A 26,272-nucleotide genomic window follows, 5' to 3' on the forward strand; every position below is an offset into this window, starting at 1 on the left:
GGGAACCAGGAGGTGTCAATGTTTTTGAATGCGGAGGCCCCCATTGGCCAATTTTCATGTCCAAGGATTCTTACTTCATCTTAGTGCATACAGAAGATCCAAGGTTTTCCCTACTTGCTCAAGGAAAGGAAAATCAAGGGGAAAATAAGAATGGATTTGGTGAAAGTGTGTGCTTGAGGAATAATGTTTGAGTTCTATGGTGGTGGACTCGTGTATAAAGGAATTCATTGATGGCCACCATTTGAGGCACTATCTTGAAGAAAAATTTGCTAGGAAGGATGGGATGTTCTTTATTCAATTCAATGATGGTTGATCTTGAGAGGTTGAGTCGAGCTGACGACAGTAAACTTAGCGCTTCATGGGAGGCACCCCATGTTATCCTTTACTTTTTGCATTTTATTTTACTGCATTTTTCTTTTTATTTTAGTTCGGAGTAGAGTTAGGAGTTTTTCTCTGTTCACGGGGTGTTCCTTGGGTTATTTTGGTGAGAGATTTGCGCTATTTTACTTTTTGAGAGAGTGGGGAATAGTTAGAATTGAAGAAGGTATGCTTTGAAACAGTTTAGAAGTGTGTTAGGGAATATTTTGGACTAACTTGCAGGTGAAACCGAGCTTGGACGCGAAACGAACAGAAGTACGAAAACAGAAGCCTGGATCCCAACCAGGCTCACGGCCGTGACCCCGGCCGTGACACCTTGGCGTCGATTTCCTTCAGAACAGAGCAACAGAAGGCTCTAGGTCACGGGTCACATCCCGGCCGTGACCCAGGCCGTGACACCATCCAACAATTCCAGTACGTACAGAGCAAACGAGGGCTCTAGGTCACGGGCCACATCCCGGCCGTGACCCTGCACGTGAGGAGTTCCAACAATTTCCAATGTCTACAGGGCGATCCAGGGCTCTGGGTCACGGCCACCCTCCCGGCCGTGACCCTACCCGTGACATTTTTCCTAAATTCCAGTGTTGAACAGCAGTTTAGAGGCCTCTAGGTCACGGGCCACATCCCGGCCGTGACCCAAGCCCTGATAGCGGACCGAAAAAAAAAATGAGTAAAAAAAAAAATCAGTTTCCTATTTGTTTTCCTACTTTCTAGTTCGATATCTCTTTATTGCTTTCGTTCGTGGGGCCTTGGTTGTCCATCAGGGACGATGTCCAGATTAAGTGTGGGGGGGTACTATTTCTGATGAAATTTGCATGAAATTTGCTTAAAGGACTCAATTTGCAGCTGAAGGTAGTATACTTTCCTTGTGTTGTGGCTGTGACCACTTTACTTCCTGCTGGTTTGTGGTTTGTTTGGTGGTACTTGTGCAGCCTAGCTTGTCAGGGATGATTCAAGGTTGAGCTTGTGTTTAATTCAGTCTCTTGCCAATAGTTGGGTTAACCTCTAACATAAATGTTTCCCCTGTGTGTTATACATTGCTAGTGAAGGCTTATGTGGGATTCCGGTGATACCTGTTCTGTCATAGCTTGTCTCAGTGCTCTCATAGTGAAGTCTAGAATTTGCATGCTTTGAAGTGATATAGGCCATTGTTGTTAGCCCAAGCCTTTAAACCTACCCTGTGTTACAATTATTTTTCCCGTCCCCTTGGAGCCTTGTTTTTTTTTAATAAGTGCAAAGAACTTTACCCCGTTCTTTGTTGTTGTTTTTCTTGTTTACCCCTGTTATTAAACCCTTAGCCTTAGCCATATATTTCCATCCACCCTTAGAGAGAATGTAGCATTTGTTCTTTAATTTAGAAGAGATTTCCCCTTTGAGCTTATTTTTGATAGAGTTATTCCTGTTATCTTTGTTCTAGTGTGGGGGTGAGGTGAAGGAATTGTTTGGTTGGTTTGAATTGAAGGAAATAAAGTGTCTGTTGGTTGAAAGAAAGAAAAAAAAAAGAGAAGAAAATTGAAAAGAAAAAAAAAAGGAGAAAAATTGTTGTTAAGGAAAAGTTTGAAAAAGAAGGTTGAAAGTGAAGAAAAGGTTTGTGAAAAGAAAGAAAAGGATGAATAAAATTGCAAGTCAGGTTGTTTGAATAATTGTCTTCACCCCTGACAACACTTGCGTGCATAGGGTGAAATGTCAAAAGATATTTATGTGTTAAAACGGAAAGTCATGACTCCCCGAGTGTCGGTCTCGAAGGAAGGACGTGGAGGCGTATCTAATCTTCGGGAGTTTACTTCGATTGGGTCATGCATAGGATTCGAGTGTGGTGAAGGTGATTTGTGAGTGAGAGTAGTTCATTGGGTTGGTTTGACTGCAAGAGAGTAGTAAAGTAAAAGGATTTGTAAATATGTAAAAGGGGGTAGGAATTGGATAGTGTTCATGTATGTTGCATCGTAGTGTGACAAAGGTAATGGATCGGGGAATGCTAGGATATTGTCTATTCAAGAGTGTGTTGTCTTAGTCCTTCTCCATCCATGTGTACTAAGGTTTCTTGACTAAGGAGTGCCTTCAAGCATCCAAAGTTCTAAGAGAAATTTTATCAAACACATAAGCTACACACTATCCTATTGTTCTTGTCAAGAAGTCCATAGGAACTTTGATTGAGTAAAGCTTCAAATCCTAACTCTAATCAAAGACATGAAAGAGTCAAGAGCTCAATCTCTCATCTAGATTGGCCAGATCCAAACAAGATCTCATCAAAACAACAATCAAAAGACAAGAATAGATACAACACAAACACATAGATCCAAGATATAGAGATAAGATCATCACACTAGCAACATTCAATCACACAATCCAAATTCCTAGATAAAACTAGCCACTCATGATATGAAATTCAAGCAAAAGCTAATTCAATCTAAGAACAAGATAACGAAAATTGTAGAAATGAAATAGAAATCACCTAGAGAGAAGAAGATCTTCAATCCAAGCTTGTTGTCTTGCTACAATGGAGATTGATCTAATCTAAAAACTAAGTAAAAATGGAGAAAGTTCTCCAAAAGAAAAACTAAGAAAGGGAAAACTAAATTTCTGGGAACCTCCCTGAAAATTCATCAAAGGGGTTTAAATAGTCTCCGAAATGACAACCCTAGCTGAAATTCGCGCATCACCGTCTCCACGCCTCTCACACACGTGTGAGCGTGCGTGGGAAGCTACTGGAAAGTTTTCACGCATGTTCACACGCGTGTGGCCCTCCAGTTTGGTCCTCCGGGGCTCCGCTCTTGCCTGGTTTGCTCTTTAAGCCCATCTTTTGGTCCTATTTGCTCCTGGGGCTCATGTTTTACTTTTTTTAAGCTAAAAGTAGCTTTTGTGCATCAGTTAGTGATTTTCAAGCATTTATGAACATAATTTACCAAGTAAGGACGCTATAGACGCGATAAAATACCCTAAAATGTGCTTGATTTAAGGGTATCTCGGAGTCTTATCAAACTTTCCACACTTTGTTTCTTGCTTGTCCTCAAGCAAGACAGTTTACTCTGTAAGCATATAAGTCTCCGAAATACTTTCTCATATAAAACAAAGCTTTTGGCAAGTCAAAATATTGGGTGTCTAAGACTGTTGAAACGGGAGAAATCATTTGTGTTATCTACAAAGGATTTTGGTCAGATGTCAGCAACTCAAGAAATATTTTCGGGAAATAAAAACCTTTCGTAGATAAACAAGTAAAACAAGGGATCACACTTCTCGCACTATATGCAAGCATGCATCTCCAAAGTTTTGGTTCACCTTCTATTTAAACAGGGTCTCTAGCCGATCCCACTAGTGGGAACGATGTCCACTAGCTAATCAATTTTACATCCTTATACGCCAAAGCCCAACGTAAATGTAAATGAGGGTAGGGGCATGGACCACTCACCGCTTTTGGCTTAGCGCGGTACCCTCTTTCTTCTCACTTCCTAGGATAACGTCATCGAGCAACCCGACTTCACATGGAGCTCCATGCTTTTTCGAAGGTCAGTGCAATGGGTACTCGAATCCTAGCGAAGCGGCTCACCTCAGCTCTATTTTCTCAATTCTTGGGATCTTTTTATGTGAACAACCGGCTCCAGATAAAGCTTTTTGCTTACCGAAGACTATGGTTTGAACACAACCCACCGAATTGGCTTCCCTCAAGTTTTTTAAACTCTTGGTGATTGGCCTTTTGCCTTTTCGACTTCTCCTCATGTCAACCCCTCATGCCTTTTTCTATTTATGATCAAGGGTTTTGTTTTCTCATTAAGCTTACCATCAGGCTCACCTTTTGCCTCATGCCCTACCAAGGTTAGTTCAATTCCGGGCCTTGCTGGTTTTATCTTTCTCAAATTAAAAAGTGCAAACTCCCACTTCGAGAGATCCTTGACTAAGGTCCTACGTAAATAAGAGGTGAACATCATGCAAGCAGGCAAGAATATAAACTTATTTGGCTCTAAACACTCTCATGGGTGCGAAAAGTAACTTCCTCAAAGATATTTCGAGAGTAAAAAAAATGTGGGCATCCAGTCAAAATTCTCTCTAGATAACACAAATAATAACTCTCTTTTCAAAACTGCAAATGCACCTGCTTATCATTCCCAAGAGCTTCAACTTCTAATACTAAGCATGTAAAGCACTAAGTGTGTCCTTTCCACACTTTAAAACAAACATCGTCCTCGATGTTTCCATGCGTACAGGGTAAAGGAACGAAATAGGGATTCTAAGGATAGACAAATAAAGATCCCTTTCCACACTTTGGAAATTGCTCTAGGATATAGGGTATGCATCAAACGATCCTATTAATTATGGTAAGCTCTAATATACACATACATAAAGCTATAAAGAAATTTTTCCACACTTTAAAGATCAAAACGGGGCTTAAAATTAGAAAAGGGATAAGAGGATAAACCAAGTATGCATCCCTCTTTCCACACTTTAGCTTCCAGCATAGGCATGCTCCCGTTAGAAATGCTCTATAAGAAATGGAGATATAACATACAAAAGGGTTTTCGGAGTACTATTCAATTATTATAAGCTGATAGAAATATAAAAGCAGAAACATAGATAATAACACATGTAATTAAGCAGAATTATTCGAATAGAAATGCAGAAAAGTAAAGCAGTTAGAATGTAAATAACATAAAGCAATAAAGATAGTAAAGCAAAGTAGAGAAATAAAGGAAATAAAAGTCGGAACCCCGCGCGTAGGGATCCTAATGTTCAAATGGGGCTATCAACCATAGTAACTAGTGTCAAGGGACTCTCAGTATCAAGTATCAAAAGTCAGGATCGAGAACGGGTGAAAGAAGGCATCACTGATCACCGAAGGAGGGAGGGTGGAACTGCCTATCAAATCTAGCCTCAAGCTTGGCAATTCTTCCATCATTCTCCTCCACCGCCCTTCTCATACGGTTAAGCTCATCAGTGTGGACATCTTGTCTTGCGGAGATAGATGTAAAGTGGCATTCCTGCCATGTTCGCTACTCGCGCCAAAAGTTCATCTGTTCATCATGGAGCTGCCTATGGAAAGCTTGAGATGCTTCCCATTCCATTGAAGTAGGGTCTTGCTCCTGTGCTGCGGCTGCTTCGTCCTCTTCATTCTCTTCATCATCCTCGTCAGTGTCATCGAAAGCTTCCAAGTCTGGCACATCATCTCCTCCCAACCTCAAATGCATAGCAAAGAACTCACCAACGAAGAAAGCAATCATGAGACCTCCATCCTTCTCTTCCAAAAGAAGGTTTCCAAGCCCCAAACCCTGGCATAATCTAGTAACAAAAGGTCCAATGAAAATAGTTTGAACCTTAGGCTTAAGTTGGGTTTGAAGCCATTTCCTTGCTTGCACGCCCATGTTGATGCTCACTCCATTCTCCATACACCACATGTAAAAGAGATCTTGCTTATAGACCTTGTTGCGGTTGGTGGTTCTGCCTGAGAGATTAACTGCGAAGGCTAATCTGATAGCCTTCAAAGCATTCCGAGTGATGAGGTTTGCCTTGAGATTGGAGGAATTGTAAGTTGCATTGTCAGTTATGTTCCTCCAGTACTGGACAGCTACGGCTTCCGAATCGAAATCTTCCTTGTAGTCCCTGAAATATGGCATAGAGATGCTATCGGCAGTGTTGAATCCAATAGTAACACCTAAAGTGTTAACTGATAAACTGTAGTGGTTGCCAAACAATCTGAACGAGACTGACTCCCTTGCATTGTTAACTTCTTTTCTAATCTCAAGCGTCGCCAAGAATTCATATGTGACTGGCGCATAAGTGGGTCCTCTCCACTCGAATAAATGGTGGAGCTGAGGGTGCCTAATCAATCTGTTCACCTCATTTAGACAACCGAATTCTGTTAGAACATTGTCATCAAAGAAATGGTCGACGCTTAGTTGTTTGCTCTTGTAATCATCCACTAAAGTGCGCTGAAGGGGTGTCAAGTGCCTAAGCGACCTTGATCCGCGCTCCTGGGGAGCTTGTTGAACAGCCGCTTGCGGTCGTGCTCGTGATCTACTGGATTCTCCGTGATCATGTTTAGATTTTTCAGCCATCTCTTTATATCGTCCCATCCTACAAAATTTAGAAAGTAATATTCATGGTAATTGGTTTTGAATAACTATCATTTAAAGAAGTCACCATTGCATTTATGTAGAATTCCTTGTCAAGATAATGGATTTCAAACATATAGGGTTAAAGATTTGTGAAAATTTCGCCATAGTTTCCCCTATATTTTGAACAATTCTAGCATAAGAATATCAACAATATCATTCCATTATCACACACATGCATAATTTCATCATAAGATAATTCAATTTGATAATCAAATAAGAAGTCAACTATAAAAGTCAAGAATTTCAAAAAGTCAACTTCATCTTCTTCCCCAAATTTCAAAATTAGGGTTTGAAATTGAAAATTCAATTCGGGCAATGTAGCATGTGAAAAGTCAAATTGATGGCATATACTAGTTCTATAACAAGTTTACATATCAATTTGAGTTTATTACTAAAATGGTCCCTCGACTATTGCGAAATTACAAATTTGGTCCTCGACAATTTTTTGTACCCAATTAAGTCCCACGACTTTGAAATTTTTAACCAATTTGATCCTCCGTTTATTTTGCCTTAAACATCCGTTAAATTGGGACCAAATTGGTAATTTTCCTATAGTCAAGGGACCAAATTGGTAATTAAATTTTCACTGAAATGGTCCCTTGACTATAGCAAAATTACCAATTTAGTCCCTTGACTGTAGCAAAATTACCAATTTGGTCCCTATTTTAACGGATGTTTAACGGCAAAATAAACGGAGGACTAAATTGGTTAGAATTTTCAAAGTCGAGGGACTTAATTGGGCACAAAAAATTGTCGAGGATCAAATTGGTAATTTCACAATAGTCGGGGGACCATTTCGGTAATAAACTCTATCAATTTAATCATCAATTTCGAAATTTAGACAAGAAATCTAACAAACCCATTTGTTCATCAATGGTGTTCACACTTGAAGCTCAAAAATACATATCAATCCATCAATGTAACCATCAATAATGAAAGAAAACATCAAAGGATAGTTCTATGAAGCATTATAAACCAATTTAAACATTCAAAACATTCAAAATCATGCAAGGGAAAGTAGAACAATTTTCTCATTCAAGCTCTTCCAAACTCATAAATATTCAAGGATAAATAGTTAAAAAGATGAGAAATTACCTTGATGTTGATGTTTTTGATCTTCTTTGAAGGTAAAAAGTATAAGATGTGTTCAAACCTTGAGTTTGGGTTCTTCCTTGCGTGGAGAAGAGAAGAGAAAAATAGGTTTTGGGAGCAAAATGGCGTGGGAGATCCGAACAAGGGTTTTAAAATCGGGGGAAGGCTTTCACGCCGGTCACACTCGTGTGACCGTGCGTGGAAGCTCTCTGCCTCGCTCCCACGCACGGCTACACTCGTGTGAGCGTGCGTGAGCTCTCTGTCTCATCCACACGCACTGCTACACACGTGTGAGCCCACGTGGCAGTCCTCTGCACTGTTTTCTTCCGGTTTTGATTTTTCCCTTCATACCTATGTCCGAAGTAAGCCTTTCCAAAGCAATTTTTAGCCTTGACTCCTACAAGTTAGTCCTCAAAACATGGTTCCATTTGATTATAGCAATTTTATTAGAACAAAAATATTAAAAACGAAAGCATAAAGAAAACGATGTAAAAATATTTATTAAAACCTTGGGTTGCCTCCCAAGTAGCGCCACGGTTTACGTCATTGGCTAGACGCATCATACCTTAGTCAAAATTCATCCATATTCCTTGGTAGTGGGTAGGAAGCGTTTTGGTACCCACGTGTTCTTCCATGTAAGCTTATCATTCCTCCACTTCGGTTTTGGTTTCTTCTTCGTTTTAACCTTTGCCCTTTCTTCTTCATCAGTTCCTTCTTTCATTTTTTTCTTTTTATCATTTGTGGATTGTTCATCGAATCTCAGGGTTATTTCACCTGAACTCACGTCTATTCGTGCACGACAAGTAGCCAGAAATGGTCTTCCAAGAATTAGGGATTCATGGGGCTCGTCATCACCCATCTTGCAAACAACAAAGTCGACAGGCACAAGAAACTTTCCTATTCTTACTAAAACATCTTCCGCTAAGCCTTCAGGATACCGTGTGGTTCCGTCAGCTAAACGTAGAGTCAGCCTCATCGGTTTCAAGCATGGTAAGTTCAATTTTTCAAAAAGATTTGAAGACATGACATTGATAGAAGCACCAAGGTCGGCAAGAGCATTTTGAGGTTCCATGTTCTGTATAGAACAAGGAATGAACAAAGCTCCAGGGTCACCCTTCTTTCTGGGGATGCCCTCAGTTAAACAAGCCGAAGATTCTTGGCTTAAACAAGTAAAATTTTCACTACTGTCATCTTCAAATAACTCACGGCATCCTTTGTTATTGAAAAATTTTCTGATAAAAGCATTAATTGTACCTTCTCGAGCCGCGTCTTTTGATCTTTTGATTTTGTCATGTTATATCTCCTTTTCTTTTGGGCATTTTTCCGAAGTGGTTTTCTCCTTGTTTTCCTTCATTGAGATTGTGCACGAACCGCTTGCATTCTTTTGTTCAAGAGTGGGACTACAAGAGGTAGTCTCGTTTTTCTTGTTTTCTACCTTGCATTGGCATGTTCCACATATGGCATCCATCGGATCACATTTTCCAGGTTCTTCTTCCTTGGCATCAATAGCATTGACTCTCTCTTTCGGATTGTTCTTAGTGTTACTCGGGAGTTGTTCGTAGTGTCGATCTGACATCATCTTGAACATTTGAGAAATTTGATTCTCAATTGTTTTCAGAGTAGCCTTGGACTCTTGTCTTAGACTTGAAATTTCTTGTCGGATTTCTTGAGTAATCTCTTGTTTTAGATTTGCCTGATCATTTTTGAGTTCCACGATCGTCCTTGTGAGTCTTTCATCAACTTCACGGATGTCATCCCTTCTTTGAGTAAAGTCAAGTTGAGAGTTGTATTGTGGCCTGTACTGGGTCATTTGATTTCCATTTCCTTGGTTTTGATTGTACATCAGTCTGTTCTTGTCATTCTGTCCATATGCAGGCTTGATTCCATAGTTGTATTGTCCACGCGCTTGATACCCATCATTGTTGTTATTTTTCCAACCCTCTCCCTGTTTCCAATTATTGTTTGATCTTTGGTTTTGTCCATAAGCATTGAAGTTGGAGTTCCTTTGGTAATCTACCGCCTCAACTTGTTCATATGCGGACGAAGAAGTGCAAATATTGGTGTCATGAGGTCCTCCATAGATGTTACAATAAAGTGCTAAAGCCATACAAGGCTTAGGTGTTCTTTCCATCTTTTCTACCATAGCCTGTAGCTTCTTGATTTCGTGATTCATTGCTTCGATTTTTGCCTCGCTCGCCACATGGTTATCAACTTCATATATGCCCCTGTGATCTCCTCGTCGGTCATACCAACAGGATGTATTCTTAGATATTCTCTCAATTAGTTCTTCAGCTTCTGGTAAAGCTAGGGAGACAAAGGCACCGCTGGAGGATGAGTCAAGCAACATTTTTCCTTCGTCTGTTAGCCCTCCATAGAATGAGCTAATCATGTCCCATGGGTGCATCAGATCTTGTGGGCATTGTCTCTTAAGAACCTTGAATCGCCGCCAAGTTTCTCCCAGACTTTCAAGCCTTCCTTGCTTGAATTGTTGTATTAGTCTTCGAATCCTCATGGTTTTGGTAATGGGAAAGAATTCATTCAAGAATTCTCGATGCAACTGCTGCCATGATCTGAAATGATTGTCGTCTTGGCTTTCCAACCATCGTGCTGCCTCTCCTATAACTGTAAATGGGAATAATTTGAGTCGAACTATTTCTTCAGTAATGCTTTCTTGCCTGTACATCCCACATGCACGTATGAACCTTGTAATGTGTGCGTTGGGATCTTCAGATGGTAATCCCGGATATTGGCTGTTCTGAACCAGTGTGAGAATAGTTGGATGTACGTGGAAGTTGACGTTCTCCATCGGAGGTACATAAATCGAATTATGCATGTTAAAATCAGGGGTCATGTAATCTGCAATCGATCTTTGCGGTTCCTGAGGATTTCCATAGTATTCTTCCTCACGAATTTGTTATTGTGGGTTAACTCTATCAGCTTGTGGTTCTTCGAGATTTGGTTCTTCATGGTTAATTGGTGCTTGTGGAACAATTGGAACTGGGGTGGATTTGGTGTATTTGTTCCTCTTCCTAGTGGATTTCTTGTTGCGCTTGATGAAGCCATTTGTGATATTGGTGTATTGATTTCTGGAATGTAAGGTAGTAAGCATTGATTTCCTTTTGCTCGCGTGTGCATTCACCTAGTAAGATTATCAATGAAAAAGGAAATTCCACAATTGACTAGAAGTAGTCAATTGGGTTAGTAGCAAAGACAACTAAAAATAAAACAAAATTAAGTGGAATGGATTAACATTACTCAAATCTAGCATTCATGCAATCAAAGTAATCAAAAACATATGACAACCTATTGCCTTACCCGGCAATGGCGCCATTTTGACAACACTTGCGTGCATAGGGTGAAATGTCAAAAGATATTTATGTGTTAAAACGGAAAGTCATGACTCCCCGAGTGTCGGTCACGAAGGAAGGACGTGGAGGCGTGTCTAATGTTCAGGAGTTTACTTCGATTGGGTCATGCATAGGATTCGAGTGTGGTGAAAGGTGATTTGTGAGTGAGAGTAATTCATTGGGTTGGTTTGAGTGCAAGAGAGTAGTAAAGTAAAAGGATTTGTAAATATGTAAAAGGGGGTAGGAATTGGATAGTGTTCATGTATGTTGCATCGTAGTGTGACTAAGGTAATGGATCGGGTAATGCTATGATATTGTCTATTCAAGAGTGTGTTGTCTTAGTCCTTTTCCATCCTTGTGTACTAAGGTTTCTTGACTAAGAAGTGCCTTCAAGCATCCAAAGTTCTAAGAGAAATTTTATCAAACACATAAGCTACACACTATCCTATTGTTCTTGTCAAGAAGTCCATAGGAACTTTGATTGAGTAAAGCTTCAAATCCTAACTCTAATCAAAGACATGAAAGAGTCAAGAGCTCAATCTCTCATCTAGATTGGCCAGATCCAAACAAGATCTCATCAAAACAACAATCAAAAGACAAGAATAGATAATCCATCAACACAAACACATAGATCCAAGATACAGAGGTAAGATCATCACACTAGCAACATTCAATCACACAATCCAAATTCCTAGATTAAACTAGCCACTCATGATATGAAATTCAAGGAAAAGCTAATTCAATCTAAGAACAAGATAACTAAAATTATAGAAATGAAATAGAGATCACCTAGAGAAAAGAAGATCTTCAATCCAAGCTTGTTGTCTTGCTACAATGGAGATTGATCTAATCTAAAAACTAAGAAAAAATGGAGAAAGTTCTCCAAAAGAAAAACTAAGAAAGGGAAAACTAAATTTCTGGGAACCTCTTCTGAAAATTCATCAAAGGGGTTTAAATAGTCTCCGAAATGACAACCCTAGCTGAAATTCGCGCATCACCATCTCCACGCCTCTCACACGCGTGTGAGCGTGCGTGGGAAGCTACTGGAAAGTTTTTACGCATGCTCACACGCGTGTGGCCCTCCAGTTTGGTCCTCCAGGGCTCCGCTCTTGCCTGGTTTGCTCTTTAAGCTCATCTTTTGGTCCTATTTGCTCCCGGGGCTCCTGTTTTACTTCTTTTAAGCTAAAAGTAGCTTTTGTGCATCAGTTAGTGATTTTCAAGCATTTATGAACATAATTTACCAAGTAAGGACGCTATAGACACGATAAAATACCCTAAAATGTGCTTGATTTAAGGGTATCTCGGAGTCTTATCAGTTCCCGTTCGTGTTGACAAGTATTTTGTGCCTTGTGACTTCGTGGTAATGGATATTCGAGAAGATCTCTACACTCCAATCATATTGGGGAGACCTTTCTTAGCCACAACGGGAGCAATAATTGATGCACGGAAAGGATCAATGATCTTTGATTTTGGAGAAGAGAAAGTGGCATTCAATGTTCTTGAAGATCCTAATTCTCGTGTTATTGAAGGGTGTTATAGGGCCGATGTGATGTGTAGCAAGACTCGTGATGAAGATGCTAATTTTACACATGTGGAGAAAGTCGACAAAGGATGTCTTTTGGGATGCAAAGCTTGTGTTGGGAACTTCAATGAGGCATGTGATGGAGGTAGCCTCACGGGTCAACCCGGATGAACTTTGAAAAGGAGTCGAGCTTATGACCTTAAACAAGCGCTTCTTGGGAGGCAACCCAAGCCTTTTAATTTCTTGCATTTTAATTTTTGCTAGTTTAATTTGCATGATGGTTTTTGAATAATAAATTTGGGTGTTACTTGCTTTATCTTGAAATTGCATGATGCTAATTGATTTTTGAAAATTTTTGAGCCTTCGTTTTTGGTGTTTATATGGTTTTGGAGTGGAATTTTTACTTGGTTGAGTGTTGTTTTTGATAATGGTAGTTAGCTTCATATTTTACAGCTGAAAACAGTGAGCTTCTGGAAAAGTTCGACGCGTCGAGAACTATTCTCGACACGTCGAAGTGATGCCATAGCATTTTACGAGGAATTCATGAAAGGCTTCGAGCCCCTGCTTCGACGCGTCGAGCCCCCTGGTCAATTGTTGACCGAGAGTTTTTAATGCCAACTTTTCCCCAAAAATTTTGTCTCTCTATTTTCGAACAGCGGCCCAGCACGCTTTTCCTCTGCATTTCCTTCATCTTTTTAGCCTTACCAAATTTTTCCATCAATATCTTTACTTGCTTATGAATTTCCATGATTAGTGATTTTAGTTTTGTTTAAATGACTAGTGTAGCTTTATCTTACAAATGCTCATGATTGATTGTGTTTGAGGTGGTGATATTTGTTGTGTTGAAATGGGTTGATTGGGGACACCAATTGCACTAAGTTTCTTTGTTTAAATTCTTGCACACAAGGTGTTTGATGAAATGCTCAAATAAAATTCTTGATATTTCTTGCATTGTTTGCTTGCATATTGCTCTATGTTTCATATTAATCAATGTTTGCAACTATTGTCCTCACTTTATGATGTTGTAGTTAAGAAATGCCTCCAAGAGTTAGGCTCCCCAAACACAAGACAAAGAGGAGAGTCATCACAACAAACTCAAAAGCCTCCTCATCTTATTTTCAACCACCACCTGAAGGCGATCATCATTAGCAGGTCTAGGGATGCCCTTCAATCCATTTCCCCCGATTTATTTTGTTGCATTGGGACAATGCAACTCTTTAAGTGTGGGGGGAAGTGTGGTTGAATGGATTTTTTCCTTTTACATTTTTATATCTTTAGCTTTTGTTTTAGTATTTAGTTTTGACTACTTTTGAATCTTCTCCTGAAAATAATTTTGAACTCTTACTCCTAGTTGTCTTACTCTTTGGGTTTCAATATAAAAAAAATTGTGCTTTAAATGTTATAAAATATGCTACAACCAGCTGAGCTTTACATTTTCGGCTTCAAAGTGTTTCAACTTATGAGAAAATAAGAGATGATGTTGGAGGTTCAGTTAAATATCTAGCTGTTCTTACCTACTGAGTTTCAACACGGAAGTACAGAACACATAAAAATTTGCAATTTGATAATGGAAAGAACTTTAATTGGGTTCTTTCTGTGTAGTACAAGTGTACAACAGAGTTGCACAATTACAGATATGGTTGGAGGTTCTGTTGAACCTTTAGACATTCTTAGCTACCACGTTTCGATGCAAAACATGTAGAAAATTTGCAACTCAAAAATGTAAAAGAACCTGAACCAAGGTTCCTTATGCATAGTACAACCTATTAGCTGTTTAGTAATTATTTTGCAAGTTCAGACTAAAAAATCATTTTGACATTTTGGATGTCATTGAGCTTAATTACAATGAATATCAATTATGAAACTTCATACTCTATCTTGCTATACTTGAGTTTTGAATCTTCATAAAATTGCTCATCCTTTTCAAACAAGAGATTTCTTCAACATTAACCAAATTATTTTTTAATTCCAAAATCAAGATTGTTAGGCACATTGTGCCAACAACTACTACTGGATACCATTACTACATATGAGCCACATTTAACAGCTCCACTGAAACCTACTGATTGTATTGGTTTTTTAACAGCTCTACCAACAAGTAAATGCCCATTAACCTTACTAATTGGGTGGGACTTTACACCCAAAGGGTTACTATAATCACGTGCCTAATAGAGCATCTGAGGATCATAATTGCAACCAGTTATGCACATTAGCTTCCTAGCAATTAAGACTTTTCAATATTACTTTCTCAGTGCAATTCTTAATCCTTGTATTAAGGGTTTGTGTTTTTTGTTTTTGTTATTTATTTATTTTTCTGTTTTTGCTTTATTTGTTTTGTGTTTCCCACTGTAAATCATGTCTTTGTTTTCTTTTGACCTTATTTATTTATTAATTATTATTATTATTATTATTTTACTTGTCAGCTTTCAAATCTGCTGTAATCTTCGTCATCATTTAACATAAAAAATTATGGAGTATAGAAGATTGTCACTAATTTTTATTTGGGAAACCTTGTGAATGAGGGATAAAATCCCTGTGGAGATCTGTACTGTGTATTGAGTTGCATGGAGATCTCAGGGATATGGCCATTTTAGGCTTATTAATAACCTTTGTTTGTTGTATAGGTTGCCCCATACAATCACATTGGATTTACTCACAGACCATATGTGTATTTACTATTTGTGTGTATTTACTATTTGGGAGAGTGATGAACCCCTTTAGTAACATGGTGAAGGTTTTAAATAATCTAAGGCATTAAGTTAATAATGATATTCTGGTGTTATTGCTAATAGAACTTATAGAAATGAGTCACTGACTAAGTGACTATTATATATGGACTATGGAGTTTTGGAGGATAAAATTGTTGTCTCAGAAATGAAGTAATTGCTTCATCTATGACATAATTTAACCCATATAGTATGAATTAGGAAATTCGCATTTTGTTATAGGACAAGGTAAATTAAATAGTTAACAGTAACACGGAAAAAAAAAGAATGTTGACAAAAACGATGTTGTTTTGGACCAAAGTCCACTTTACAAGTTAGACTAGGATCCACGATATAATTTGCTATATTAATTTGTGAAAATTTAAAAATTTAGGATTGGAAAATAGGGGTGGTCAGTTCGGTTTGGTACCAAATAAACGAACGGTACCTTTTTTTTTTTTAATAAATAATTTTTATGCCGAACTTCGATTCGGTTTAAAACCAATCTGAACTGAAAACCATTCCTTTTTTTTTTTTTAAATTAATATATAATAAATTTGTAAATCTCTAAATCAGTAAATTGCTAAAGCTTTAATTTCTCTGTCGTCTCCGCGTCTTCGCCTTCTTCTCCAACTTCTCTGACCACGCCTCCACAGACCAGAGCTCCATTCCGGTGGCGGCCTCTTCCCGCAACAGCGACATAATGCCAACCACCTCCCCTGCTTCCGGTCTCCTTCTCCCCTATCGATGAAGGTAGGCTAGGGCTTCCTAGTTTCCCACTCTATTGCCACTACACTTGTAAGCTTCCGCTTATGGGCGGCCATTATTGCACCTTCAATGGTGCTTCTCTTTCGCTGCATATATGTATACACAACCTTACACATATACGCGTGCATATGCTTCTCGTTCTTTCTTGGTTGTTTTAGACTGGTATATGTTATTCAACGCGAAATCTCAACTTCCCGAGGCTTAAAGGAAAATTTTCAAACATGTTCTTACGGGAATAAGGAGTAAATATTCATAAGTTGTGGCAAATGAATTGTTAATTGTTATGCCATTGTGTTTCTGATTATAAGGGGCAGGTTCAGTTTGAATAAAGTTGCATTCTTGGAGCTTATTTGCCTATTTTTTGACGGATACAAATGGGTAGCTTTTCTAGGGGAAAAATAGATACAGCTAGTGAACTCCTAAAGTTCAGATTGAAATTGCAGTAGCTTAGTATTCTCCTAGAAAAGAGTTGAATTGATTCTTTTGGGGGAAATGAAAATAAGGTATGGTGTTTCAAGTTTAGCAGACTTCAGCTGAATCAACTAATAACTAATTTGGCTTCAGGGACAAGTTATGATTTGGGTGATTGGGTGGTAGCTTATCTAAAAGTTTTTAGAGAATGGCTTACCTGCTGCTTGTGACAGTTGGTGCTTTGGCTCTTTCTTGGTTCCTTAGATTCTAAGAGCCATTGAAACTGTTACAATTTATTGTTTTTCTCCTATGCAATCTTCATACTTCTTTTGTCTTTTTGTTATTCAAACCACTCATAATGTTTGAAATGTGAATTCTAACAAGTAAAAGTTGCAAGCTATCATCTCTCTTTTAATTGCATTATTGTGGTACATACACATTTGGTTAAATCTGTTTGTGCATTTTTCAATAAATGCTTGCCATATTGTCTTGAGTTTGTTCTCTTAACAATTCAAACTAATATCTACCTTTGGTATAAATGATTAAAATATTTTCGTCTAATGAGATTTAGTTTTAAAATGATCCAGTTTGCTGCGAACAATGCAACCTTTCTTAATTAGCTCCTTAGTTGCCTGATTCCTTTGATAGTGAACAGTTGAACACATTACTCATGCTGTAAATAATTTATGAGTGTCCATATGCTAATACCCAAAACCGAACCGAACTACAATGTTAAACCGGATGGTTTCATTTTTTTTTTAAAATTGAACAAATCGAAACCAAAAAAAAAGCTGAACTGAATATTGAAACGCCCACCCCTATTGGAAAATGCTATTTAAAGTTTAAATTGATGGGCTTTGCTATTGGGCCTTTAGTTGGCTAGGTAGCTTTGGGCTGAGACAGATGTTTCTTCTTCTTCTTCTAGAAAAACAGATGAAGATATCCCACTAATTTCTATCTTTTGTTTTAGAAGTTAAAGAAGAAAACAACAGTCAGCCGGAGAGATTGACGACAACTTGGCGTTCCCGATAGTACTACAAGTTCACCAGGAGCCCAACTCTGTCTTCTGCTCAATAGGATCTCAACCAGGTATTGTATTTTTACTATTTAAGTTAAATAGATTTGCCACTGTCCTCAACATGTTCGATTCTTCTGACATTCAGGTTTTTTTTTTAAAACTAGTATGCTACCCGTGCGATGCACGGACTAAATATTTAAAATATTTAAATTATGTTATGTTGTCAAAAACTATTAATATTATGGAAATGAACAATAAAATTGATATATAAAATTTATGTAATATTTATAATTTGTCAACACATTAAACAAAGTATGTTAATATACCTAAATATAATAATACTTCAATACAAACAAAAAATAATAATTAGCATTAAAAATGAATAACCTTAATAATAATAATGGTAAAAAAAAAAACAAATAATTGATAACAACTCTCATCAACTTAAGCATCAATAGATTAAAAAAAAAACAAATATTTTTAATATCTGTATCTATTACAAATTTAATTTAATTTAATTTAAATAAATTAATTTATGAATAAATTATATTATCAATAAACAATAGAAAAAACATCATCACTCAATTCTAAATAGCAATAGCAATAACAATATAACAACATAACTCAATTTAATTATATAATATATGAAATTCTAACAACATAAATTTAGCTTTCGAAATATAATTATTAAAAATTATTTTCTTAAAACAAAAATTAAAGAAAATTGAAATATTAATACAAAATATACACAATAAAAATTGTTGCTTTAAAAAAAAATACAATAAAAGTTGTTATACTAAAAACAGCAGCCCAATCCATTCTAATCTATTCAAATATATAACCCAACACACAGCCTAAAACCTAAGCCCAATACTCAAGCCCAAACCCGACCATATAAAAACAAAAACTAACCTAGACCAAAACTGATCTCTCTTGGCCTCCATCGCTCTGCCCCCTCTCCGTGAATAACCAAGCTAAAGATTCTATCTAGCTCAGTTCAGTAAAATTTCCTTCACTTCTTCGACAATCTCACACGCATTTCTTGGATCAGTGTAAGAAATTAGTCTGGAAACAGACTAATTTCAACATGCACTCACATTTCAGTACACATTGTTGACTCTCTCCACAAAATAAACGGAAGGATGACAGGATATCAAGAAGACTCTCCCCAGCATCTGCCTCTCCCCCTCTCGTGATTCCGTCTCCGAGCTCATTCGTTTACTTCGTCTCCTGTTCTCCGTGTAATCAGGTCTTTGTCTATCTCCCGGTGAGTGCCCTCTCATATATGTTTTTTTGATTTCTATATACTTGTTTTGGTATAATATTTGAAATCTTTATTTTGCAGTTTTTGACTTTGTTGTATACTTTTTATGAGATCGTTCGTATACATTGTTGTGATATTGGTTTAAAAAAAATAAACAGAGCTAAATACACCTTATATTTTCTATTTATTTTCAATATATATCAGTTTACATTAAGTAACTTTAAATTTACATCACAAATCAACATAATCATGCTTTAAAAACTTGGTAAAATATAAACTGGTCTAAAATTATATAGTGCCAATATATACAGTAATATTATTCTGTGAAAAATACAATTTGAATATAGAACTAAATCATGCTTCTATATATTAGAAAATTAGAAAATAAATATAATTACAGATTGGCATCCTGAATAATATATTATATCCATTCGAATGTTGAGTACTCTAAATAGATATTGACTACTTACATTTACATGACAGAATTTTTGAATGCATTCAGGTTCAAACTGGTTTACCATGAATGAAATTTTAGCTAAATTTTAACTGGTTTACCATGAATAGTATAATGTGTATACTGGTATTTGAATTTACATTTCTTTTTTATTTATACCTGTATTATTGCTGTCTCTGCTGGAAACCATCTCTTCAACACTATTACAAATGATGAGAAAGGAGTCTGATACTTTTTTTTTTTTTTTTTTGGGTCACACATTTGACTTTTCTGTATTCATTTAAAACTGATAATGTCATATTTGAATTACTTTAATTTGAACTGAAAATTTGATAGATTGAATGATTATCTGCTAGATATATATTTTAATGGTATTCTACTGTTAGTTTACACCAAATGTAACCTTAAAATCATCCATAGATAACTTTAGCATTTAAGCACATATTACAATAGAATGGTCAATGATAACTCTAGGATAAATGAATACCTGTTTCTTGAAGTATATCTGTTCAATAGAAGTAATAACCTCATGATTAGCCAGAACTGCAGTAGACAGAACACCATAACCAAGCCTAGAGGCAGAATCTATACACCTTAACAGTGTCAGATTATAGCTACAAACATAAAAGAAGACAGTTTAGAAACTGGAAAATCATACAATAGTATAACTAAAACAGCAATAGTGGTTAACTCACCTGTTCTTCAAAGGAAATGAACATACCCTACATTTAAAAGGAAATACCCTACATTTAAAAGGAAATGAAAAAAAAATAATTAGATAGGAAGAATAAAAGGTAAATAATGATAGCATCCTAGTATAAAAAGATCAACCTGTTGGCTTTTTTATATTCAGGATGTGAGTTATCAACCCTTTTTGTACTTGATAAAATAATTTTCAGATATAGAGTAGTATGCTTATTGATTTATATAGCGCATCCCCACTCATGGGCTGAGTAAATTAAAAAGGTCAGACCTATGTGGGCATTGTTGCTATTAAGTCTTGTTCTGAACTTCAGATATTTGCAATGGAAAGTCAATGTTTTTGATTACTTATTTGGTTTATAAATGGTGCTCAGATGCCAACTTACGAAATCTTTACTTGGCTACTAAGTACTAAAGCTTAAGTGATTGAAGCGCAGGAGATTCTGAATCTTCTAGGAGTATTTACTATTTTCCACACAGTGAACTAAGGCCTGCTTGGGACATCATCTTTTGTGGGCATGTGGCATGCATTTTATATACTCTGGGTTTCACAGTATAAAAATTGGTGAAGGTTGATATTCAAGAGAACCCTTGTCACTATTTGAATGTGGAATCAACTAATATTAAACTGTTGAAGGTGATATTAATATGTGGCTAAATTGTGGGAAATCTTCCTTGAGGAATGTGAGAAAATTCTCGCAATCACAGTTGGTCTTTCAGTTGTGTTCTTTCTCAGACATTGCTCAAAAGAAGACAAAGCTTGCCCCATTGCAGGTCTTTTACACTCCCTCTATGGCCTGTACATAGGTACTCATAATTTTATACTCTTACAAATGCTTCTCTTGTAGGAGCGGAAAATGATAGACCGCTTCCGTATATGGGCAAAAGGAGGCGATGGTGGCAACGGTTGTAACAGCTTTCGTCGTAGCCGGCACAATCGCTTTGGAAGGCCCGATGGTTGGATTTCACAAAAGACTTGACACAAATGAAACTGTTTTATCTCTTTTTGTGTTTCCTTATTATACATCAGCCTACCGTTCTAATCTAATTTCTTTCCTTGTCATGCCCTTAATGCACTCTTTTTCCCTAACAGATTTCTTCTGATTTTTATTTAGTTCGGTTAAGTTTTTATATTTCTTTGATGCCATGAACAATTTGGATCATATTTGCATAGCACATTTGCACATCCTGTCTCTTTGATACTCCATGTAATTTTAGGCATTTCTCTTTGTTGTGTTTCACTTCCTTGGAGAAAAGGGCAGGCATCGCACTTTAGGCACTTGCTACCTCTAACTATTATGTTTGATATATCAATTACATAAAATCATTCAGAGACATGTTCTTGTGTTTTTTCAGGTGGAAACGGTGGACGAGGTGGTGATGTTATACTTGAATGTTCTCCAGCAGTCTGGGATTTTAGTGGTCTGTCGCATCACATAGTGCGTTGTTCTTCTCTTATTGGCTACATATTTCAATATCATATTCTGTTTCATTTTTTCCCCTCCGTTTTGTCCTCATTTACCTGCTATTCTTTTCCTCTAAACATGTTCATTGTGGCACAATGTATTGCTTGATATATATTTACAATTATTGTAATTTTCAGAATGCAAGAAGAGGGGGGCATGGAACTTCCAAAAATATGATAGGAAGCCGAGGCACTGATGAGGTTGCGCTATATATTTTTCTCATAATTTTTTAACTTTTTAAAACCATTTGTATCACACTGTTAATGAGTATGTCCCAACTTGATCCAAAAATGTCTAATATGCAAACTTTTCTACTAGGTTGTCCAAGTACCAGTTGGCACTGTAATTCATGTTGTGGAAGGAGAACTTCCTTCTGCAGTTCAGAAAGTTTCTTCAACAACTTTAGATCCCTGGGATATACCCGGTACACTTGCTACTGATTCATCTGAATGCTCTCTACAATCTCGTCCAACTTGTGAAACCGAAACCACATTCAAGAAGACTGCCAGTCCTTGTGTTGACAACTCAACTAGTACCAGATTAGCGCAGGATTCATCTCATGTTCAAATTCCACGTTCAAGAATGCTCGAACGTAGTCAGTCGGAAGGTCAAGATAGTGATGATGCTGTGTCAGGATCGGAGTGGGAAGATGAAGGGGAGCAGAGTGAGAATGTGGAATACAATGTAGCAGAATTAACGGAGCCATGCCAACGGATAGTTATTGCTCTGGGAGGGAACGGCGGCTTAGGTAACGTCTCTACAGGAAAGACTTCAAAGAAGACACAGAAGGGAAACGACTCTGACACTGTTGACGCTGCAGAGTATACTGATGAAGAAGTTGCATCACTAAGCGCTGGTTCGCCAGGCTCAAAGGTTGTTCTCGTGTTAGAGCTCAAGAGCATTGCCGATGTTGGTCTTGTAGGGATGCCGAATGCAGGGAAAAGCACCCTTCTCGGGGCTCTGTCGAAGGCAAAACCTACAATAGGCCATTACGCCTTCACGACACTGAGGCCAAATTTGGGGAATGTAAACTACTACGACTTCTCAGTTACAGTGGCTGACATCCCTGGGCTTATAAGAGGAGCGCATGAAAATCGGGGGCTCGGGCATGCATTTCTACGGCACATAGAGCGGACAAAAGTTCTAGCGTACGTGGTGGACTTGGCAGCGACTCTTGGTGACAACAAAGGAATACCGCCATGGGAACAGCTTAAAGATTTGGTTTTGGAACTCGAGCATTATCGAGAGGGTTTGTCAGATCGGCCATCCTTAGTAGTTGCAAACAAAATTGACGAGGATGGAGCTGAAGAGGTTTGTGAAGAGCTCAAACAAAGGGTGTCTGGCGTTCCCATTTTTCCTGTCTGTGCAGTTTTGGAGGAAGGAACCTCTGAGCTCAAAGATAGTCTTAGGTTGCTTGTGAACGGTATAGAATTGTGCCGGTTGAAATTAGACAATATCGTTCTCGATCGCTAACCTAATTTATTTATGAATTACTCAGTAAAATTTGACGCATATGTAACATTACTTTTATGTATTTTCTTTTAATAATCAAGTTTTTTGAATTTGCTATATTATATTTTGAATCCATGAATTTGCCTCTGAAGAGGTAAATCTAGCTTTAGGCAAATTATACTATGAACTAGGATCAATTTTGCATTGTGAACTTTAGTACAAAAATAACATTTAGATTTTATACATATAGTTGATATATTTTGTACTAAAAATTATTAACTGTAGGTACAAAAATTGTTAATTGCAGATACATAATTTTTTATTTGGTTTCACAATGTAATATGAATCAGACTTGGTCCATGATATAACAATTGTTAACTTTAAAGCTCAATACCAAAGTATACGCTTCTATACATAAGAAATTCAATTCAAACTCACTCTCATAGTTTCATATTGAAAAGCTTAAATGAGACTTTTCATTAACTAAATCAATGCCCTGGAAACTTTTATGCATTTTTCATATAGACCGTACTGCTAAAATATTTCCCTCTCCATTAAGCGATATAATGAATTTATTCTTCCAATTATTAGTATTACACTCACTTTTGATTTTCATACTAATCATGGATATGGACATGGTCTCCGAATGAATAAACGTGCAACAGAAATGGAATGAGAATATGACATAATAATAGTCAGCAAAAGAGTGCTTGGATTTGAAAGACTTTTGGATCACAATTTTCACTGTACTTTTCGATAGGAATAAATGTAGAAATTTCAACAATTGAAGATTTGAAGACTAATATATATACCCGCATAATTATAAAATTTAAAATGTCATTTTCCTTAAATTATTAATAAAATCTTGAATTGTTTTTTTTTAATCATGTGATAATATATGTTAGAGTACCGCCATTATTATTATTATTATTTTTTTTTCTTCCACCAAGTAGGATTTAAAACAAAAAGGAAAAAAAAAATAGGAGAGTAGTTGTGGGTGCGTGAAGAGTACCATCTCGCTAGGGACTTGCTTGTAGTCAAACGCAAATACACAATTGCTAATGTTTTTATTTTATTTTATTCTTTTTTTCACGGACAAAAAAAATAAATTTTAGTAGCCATAACTCATTTCTTTTCTTTTCTCCAACATAACATGATCGTATACTAAGAGTGCTAAACTGGTTAAGACCCGCAAGCCATCCCTAACCACCCTCACCGTGAGGCGGGTTAGGTTTAAACAATTTCAACCCGCAAAGAAGCCAGCCTTGCAAAATGATAACCTAATCTTTTTAAATCATAAATTTGTCATTATTTTGGATTGGAATGAATTTTTCATGATTTACCTACATAAATTTGTGTATGTATTTTGTATTTTCTTGTACCGATATAATTATATTATTGTCAATATAATAATAAAAAAAACCTAGATAATTAACAAATAAGTGATGATAAAATATTTGTACAAATTATACAAATGTTACATTTATTTTTGTACTTAATTTATTCCATTATATATATATATATGTCATACATAAATAAAATTTATATATTTTAAATTATATTAAGAATTCTATTAAACAAAAATAATCAGAATTAAAAATTATAAGAAATTGTTTAGGAAAATATGTATAAAAACAAAAAAAAAAAAGAAAAAAGAAAAAAGAAAAAAAGAAGAATAAGTGTTGAATTGACCTCAAATAGTTAACAGAACATATAAAATGAGAAATAAGGTGTAATTAATAATAGAGTTAATTCCACCAAATGTCATTTGTCTTTGGTGGCAATTTCAAATTTAGTCTCAAACTATCGTTTTTTGCCATTTAACATTCCAGACTATTATTTATTGGACACTTTGAGTCCTTCTCATAACTTTTCCTATATTTAGTAAGGGCATTTTTGTCTTTTTATATTTTCCTTTTATTATTTGTCAAGTTTCAACCGGTTTAATTGGTTTAGAACTTTATTTGACTAGTATTTCATATCCGTGATGTGCAAAAATAGGAGTTCAATATTAGTAGTTTATGTTAAAATTTTAGATTTATTTAAATTTTAGATATTTATATTATTGTAAATAATAATAATAATAATAATGCAAAACATTTTGATATTTACATTTTAGGAACTCCCAGATGGCCAGGTGATCACCATCATATCGGCAACGAGCGTTTCCGCTGCCCGGAGGTCCTATTCCAGCCTTCCATGATCGGAATGGAAGCCTCCGGGATTCACGAGACTACCTACAACTCCATCATGAAGTGCGATGTGGACATCATGTTCACTGGGATTGCCGATAGAATGAGCAAGGAATTGAAATCACTGCCTTGGCTCCAAGTAGCATGAAAATCACCTGAAAGGAAGTACAGCGTCTGGATAGGAGGCTCCATTTTGGCATCTCTGATCTGAGTACTTTCCAGCAGGTAATGAGCTCATGCTAATGAGTTACAACTGTTCATGTGGTAGATGTGGATTGCACATTGTCCACAGGAATTGAAGTGTTTCTAATTGTTAGAGAATTTTAATTTTATCTCTTTTAATTTCTTCCTCATCTGCATGTTGTTCGCTCGCTATTAGAACCGAATTGAAGAAGGTTTAGAAATTGTAGGAAAAAAATCCAGATTCTGGATATTACTTTTTTCTTTTTCTTGAACCTTTTCCAATATTATATATATATCCAGTTAAACCGTTCCATTTATAATGTATTTGTATAAGCTAAGCTTTAATTTCCCCAGCCATTTCCTGCCATTATTAAATTAGCATTTTTCTTCCAGATAGCTAAGAAAATACGAGGAGCATTGAGCAGAAAATGGGTGGGGTAATGCTACACATCTACAATTATCTCCAAATATGCCTTGAATTTTAGTATAGAATTTAGATATTGATTTTCACTGTCAAGTCAGGATTATTTGGCTTTGTGAGCAGATCAGATCCATCCTTGATCTTCGCACCCGTCATCAACTGCGGTTTTCAGTAGAATGCTATGGATGGTAAGAAATTATCGTAATTCAGCCAAATCATTGTAAATATATGCTGGTGATTATCAGAGGAGAAAGAGTATCTCTACTGCTTAAAATTAAAGATGGAATAAAATATTTTATAATTAGATTTTGATGTGTCAAAGTGTATTCTACTGAAAAATTTACAACCCTTTTATTTTATTTTATTTTATAGGATACTATTTTTCTCTTTATTTGACAATTTGTACGTGTTAAAGTGTTAAACCAGAACACTTGAAAGGAAAATTATTAGAAAGGGAATATGGCATGCGTTAGCCTCAAAAGAAATCGAAACAAAGCCTAAGTGGCCGGCAAGTTGGTATTTTCGTCACATCATTTTATTTTTACTGTACGCATCTTTCACCGTTGCGGGACAATAAGAGCCACCACCTATTTCAACCGCTCAGGTCATCCTGCTCGCTCGCTGCAGTTGTTGGCGTGTCATTGGTGAGTATGATAGAGCAGAAATTGGTGAATGTTGGTAAATTTTCTTTTAATTATTTTGTTAACGAATTGTACTGTGATCATTATCAATACTAATTTTCGTGAAATGTATGTTTCTCAATTTTGTAGGTTTTTCATCTTCTGTTGTTCAA

The 26,272-nt window shown here is 36.6% G+C and overlaps 1 protein-coding gene across 3 annotated transcripts; it reads left to right on the forward strand.

Moving 5' to 3' along the window:
- The first annotated feature begins 18,281 nt into the window (after positions 1 to 18,281).
- Positions 18,282 to 22,805, forward strand: LOC116030288 (probable GTP-binding protein OBGM, mitochondrial). 3 transcript variants are annotated; one of them, XM_031272497.1, is made up of 6 exons: positions 18,282 to 18,612; positions 20,140 to 20,539; positions 20,614 to 20,722; positions 21,122 to 21,204; positions 21,369 to 21,431; positions 21,550 to 22,805. In XM_031272497.1, exons 2-6 carry the CDS (start codon positions 20,414 to 20,416, stop codon positions 22,702 to 22,704), a joined length of 1,536 nt encoding a protein of 511 aa, XP_031128357.1. In that variant the 5' UTR covers positions 18,282 to 18,612; positions 20,140 to 20,413; the 3' UTR covers positions 22,705 to 22,805. The 3 variants fall into 3 exon arrangements, with proteins under 3 accessions (XP_031128357.1, XP_031128358.1, XP_031128356.1); XM_031272498.1 differs by having other exon boundaries at positions 20,198 to 20,539; XM_031272496.1 differs by having other exon boundaries at positions 20,203 to 20,539.
- Positions 22,806 to 26,272: the final 3,467 nt, after the last annotated feature.

This window comes from Ipomoea triloba, chromosome 9, assembly GCF_003576645.1.
Source record: "Ipomoea triloba cultivar NCNSP0323 chromosome 9, ASM357664v1".
In the NCBI taxonomy this organism is placed as follows: Eukaryota; Viridiplantae; Streptophyta; class Magnoliopsida; order Solanales; family Convolvulaceae; genus Ipomoea; species Ipomoea triloba.